This window comes from Xenopus tropicalis, chromosome 1 (genome assembly GCF_000004195.4).
Source record: "Xenopus tropicalis strain Nigerian chromosome 1, UCB_Xtro_10.0, whole genome shotgun sequence".
Classification (NCBI taxonomy): Eukaryota; Metazoa; Chordata; class Amphibia; order Anura; family Pipidae; genus Xenopus; species Xenopus tropicalis.
In genome coordinates, this window is record NC_030677.2 from 213,178,213 (window position 1) to 213,182,612 (window position 4,400).

The 4,400-nt window shown below is 49.0% G+C and overlaps 1 protein-coding gene across 1 annotated transcript; it reads right to left on the bottom strand.

Moving 5' to 3' along the window:
• Window positions 1-2,249: 2,249 nt before the first annotated feature.
• LOC116408358 (probable E3 ubiquitin-protein ligase TRIM8) lies at window positions 2,250-3,253 on the bottom strand (the record flags this gene model as incomplete). The annotated part of the gene is made up of 1 exon (XM_031895131.1): window positions 2,250-3,253. A coding segment is annotated over exon 1 (936 nt), but the record flags the coding sequence as incomplete, so codon positions are not given.
• Between the last annotated feature and the right edge of the window lie 1,147 nt (window positions 3,254-4,400).

The window sequence follows — 4,400 nt, forward strand, 5'->3', positions numbered from 1 at the left end:
AGCTACAGTTTTATTCTCTTTTATCTGAGGCAAAAAATAGATTTTACAGAAGCTGCAAAAAATATCAGGAGTTTATTTAACTGTTGTAGTTTCATTTTTTACAATTTTTTTTCTGTTTTAGGCGCTAAATGAAGTTTGGGGGCCATAAAGCTGACAGCAAGTTTGCTGGAAACTCCTTTACTTCGCACTTACGGTGAGTCTCAAACGTTTGTGAAACCTTTTGAAATTTTCTATTCTATTATATAAATGTGACCCAACGTCGTCCTAAACGTAGAGGGAAACAAATGAAACAAAAATGATTATATTTGCTCCTGTATTTATTGAAAAAATCATCCAATAACTTCTGTGTGGGGCAAAAGTAAGGGAATCATTAGGATTTTCTTTGGGGTACAATCTATAAAGCTGTGGCAGATTGCACCTCAATAGTAGGGGGGGTAGTGCTAAGGGCTGTATCGAGTTGTAAGTTGCAGTAATATGTCAGGGAAACAAACACCCACACACTATGGCTTATAACACACACAACTTTACTAAACAAAATGGCAACCAACAAGCAATCCTAAACAATACACACAATGCTACAGTACTACAGGGAATAAAACAAACATAAAAATGCTGCTTCATTTAGTGGGTGAAGTTCAATAGAGGTTCTGGAAGAGCTGCAGCCTCTACACGAAGGTGGAACCCCATGGCCTTCAGAATAGCCCCCTTCAATGGAAGATTATGTGTTTAGGCACTTTCTGAGTCCTGGGTGGGATTCTTCTCTTCAGTCCTAGGTGGGTTTCTGGCTAAACAGCCCTGTGCAAGCTCATTTCTTGGGTACCCTGAACCAATCAAACATCACAACCTGAGCAAGCTAACTCCGCCTGTAACAGGGGGACCTATCAGAACCAACTGATGATCCCTCCTATATTCCTGTATAATAATCTAGAGTGTACTCCCCCACTCAGTGGGAGAAAGATTTAAACAGGTTCTGGGTGGGGGTTACGTGTCTGTGGTATATTGGAGAATATTGTGTTGGGTGTGAAGATGCCCCACCCACTGTTTTTGTTTATTGTGTATAGACGGCCAGTCCAGGGTCAGTTGTCCACTGTTTACTGGGAATGATTCTCCGCTATGATTCCCTATTGCTTTATAAATGATGCCTATAGGCTACTGTGTGACTGGTGCTAAAGTGTAAATATCAATGTTCCATTCATTTTGCTGTCACTGTGCCAGTATAAGGGCATCTCTGCAATGTGGCAGCTGGGAAAGGCTTTTCAAGGGGTTAGGCACAGAAAGAAAATGGATTGTTGGGAAATTGGGAAGAAAAGCAGCTGGGACTTTCATTAGGTACAAAGAGGCCAATAAAGGGGATCAGGCAGCTATAATAGAGATGGAGAGGGGCATCACAGGGCTAAGGGCAGCTCTGGGAATGGGGTTCCTGCTGGGCAGTGGGCGGGGCCCTAACTAATGATTCTCACCCAGGCACCATCCCAACCTACCCAGAATGCAGCATGAAGGGGCTCAGTGAAGGAGGCAGTGAAGGTGTGTAAGTGCCTGATTGGCTCACTCAGCTCATAAAAGGACAGACGTCCGGCCTCATAGTCCAATGAGATCCTGATTCTCCTGCAGGAAGGGATGTGGGGTAACTGTGTGACTTCCCAGTCATGTCTCACTGTATAGTTATTATTATACCCTCTGTACAAACACCAGGACTTGTTATTATTCCCAATGCTGGGCTGACCCCCTCCCCTCTCTATACTGGGATAGGCCGCCCCTCTCCACATATACTGGGATAGGCCGCCCCTCCCCTCTCTATACTGGGATAGGCCACCCCTCCCCTCTCTATACTGGGATAGGCCACCCCTCCCCTCTCTATACTGGGATAGGCCACCCCTCTCTATACTGGGATAGGCCACCCCTACCCCCCAGTCCCCTGATTCACTGCCCTCCACTTCCCAGTAATGTCGCCCTGAGGGGAAACTCCTGCTGCTTAAAGCCTGAGAAACCTGAAATCTCTCTGGGGTTTGTGGGCGACGCTGGTCTGTATGTGAGTAGGAAGCAGATTTCCCATCCCCTGATACAGATACATGATCCCCAGCCGTGTTTATATCCAGTACCAGCTCTGTAGCCCCCTGCCCAGGGATCCTTCCCTCTACCCCAGTCACAATCCCAGCTAAGCCTGTGAGTAATGTCTCTGAGATCCGACCCACATCCAGATCCCCTACAGCCGGGTCCTTTATACCCTCTCTCTCTCTGCCCTCAGTATCTGCCCCCTCAGCCCCACAAAAGGCAGCTCCATGGGATTCCCATTGTTCCTGTAGGACAGTGAGTGGATCTGCCATGTTGCACAGCTCCTCAATGTGCCGGATCTTCCTGGACAGCTCGTCCTTCTTTATTTCCAGCTGTTGGATCAGCTCAGTGAGTGTGAGTGTGAGCTCCTCTCTCTGCCTGGAGATGTCACTCAGGAGTCGCTTCTCTAGGGCTTCCAGCTCTTCCCTGATGCCCCTAAACAGGGCAGTAACTCTCTCTGTCTCACCGGCTGCCACTTCTGCCAGTTCTCTCCTGCGCTCCTGCAGCCTCTGGGCTTCTCTCTCAGTCTCCTCTCTCTCTGGGCTCAGTTTCTCCAGAACTTTCCTCAGTTTCTCTTTCTTCTTCTCAGAGGCCTCACTCAGCAGCTCCACCCTGTGGCCCCGGTGCTCCCCGGCCAGGCAGCAGGACACACAGATACAGGCAGAGTCCTCACAGCAGTGATACTCCAGAACCTTGTGATGTACAGAACATTTTCTCCCCATAAAGGAAGCGGTGGGCTCAGTGAGTACATGTTCTGCTGACTGGCAGTGCCCCCTCAGGTGGGTATCACACAGAGAAGCCTCACACAGGAGACAGGATTTAGCAGCAGGTACAGGAGAGAGGAGACAGTAAGTGCAGAAGATCCCAGTCTCCCCCGGCTCTGTCTCAGTCAGACGGAACCGCTCCACCAGGCTACGCAGCTTCCAGGCTTTTGCCAGTTCAGGTTTCCTTTTAAATCTCTGTCTGCATTCAGGGCAGGAAGGATTTTCATGGAAAGTGTCCACCTGGGTGTCCCATGTTCTCCCAATGCAGCCCCGGCAGTAGTTATGGCCACAGGGCAGGGATACCGGATCAGTATAAATGCTCAGGCAGATGGAGCAGCTCAGCTCGTCTCTCAGATCAGCAGCCGCCATCGCTGGAATCAGGAACAAGAAATGAAACTGAACTTTCCTCTCTCTCTATAACCAGTTGGACTTGTTTTATCTCCTCTCACACAGGGTGGGGCAAGTTTATTGCTTGGTTGTTAACCCTTTAAGTTCCCATTCATTTATCCCAATTCAAAAGACTCCTACAGGAATGAATGTGGGGTGATTATACAGTTAATTGAGTATTTCCCAGCAGGCACAGCACAAACACACTCCCTAGGGAGCCAAAGTGCCAGTTACAGAGCTGTTATGTCAAAACACTTTTATTTGGACTTTATTTATAACTTTATTTATACAGCACCACAAGGGTACACAGCTCTGTACAGTCTTACAGAATACACAATTACACACAGGGAGAGTTATAATAAATACAATAAATAAGTATAAATACACAGGGAGTAAGTGCCATGGGTTAAGAGACACAGTAGGAAGGAGGTCCCTGCCCCGTAGAGCTTACAATCTAAGTGGTTGGGTAACATACAGGCACAAACTGGAAGGTAAGAGGCACCAGGTATGGGCATTTGCCCTTAAGCGCAGGACTGGGCAAAATAATGTTTTAGTGCCCCAGAAGGTAACAGCTGAGCTTTTTCTTAAAGAGAGTGGGTGAGTTTTCCCTATGGAGGGATTCAGGGATAGAGTTCCAGAGGGAAGGAGCAGCGAGATAGAAAGGGTTAAGACGAAAGAGCTCAGTGGGTGTGGATGGTGTAAAGAGACGGAGGCTCTGAGAGGAGCGGAGGAGACGACCAGGAACATGTAGGGAGACCAGTGAGGGAATGGAGTGAGGAGCAGGGAGACCAGTGAGGGAATGGAGTGAGGAGCCGGGAGACCAGTGAGGGAATGGAGTGAGGAGCAGAGAGACCAGTGAGGGAATGGAGTGAGGAGCAGGGAGACCAGTGAGGGAATGGAGTGAGGAGCAGAGAGACCAGTGAGGGAATGGAGTGAGGAGCAGGGAGACAAGTGAGGGAATGGAGTGAGGAGCAGGGAGACCAGTGATGGAATGGAGTGAGGAGCAGAGAGACCAGTGAGGGAATGGAGTGAGGAGCAGGGAGACCAGTGAGGGAATGGAGTGAGGAGCCGGGAGACCAGTGAGGGAATGGAGTGAGGAGCAGAGAGACCAGTGAGGGAATGGAGTGAGGAGCAGAGAGACCAGTGAGGGAATGGAGTGAGGAGCAGGGAGACCAGTGAGGGAATGGAGTGAGGAGC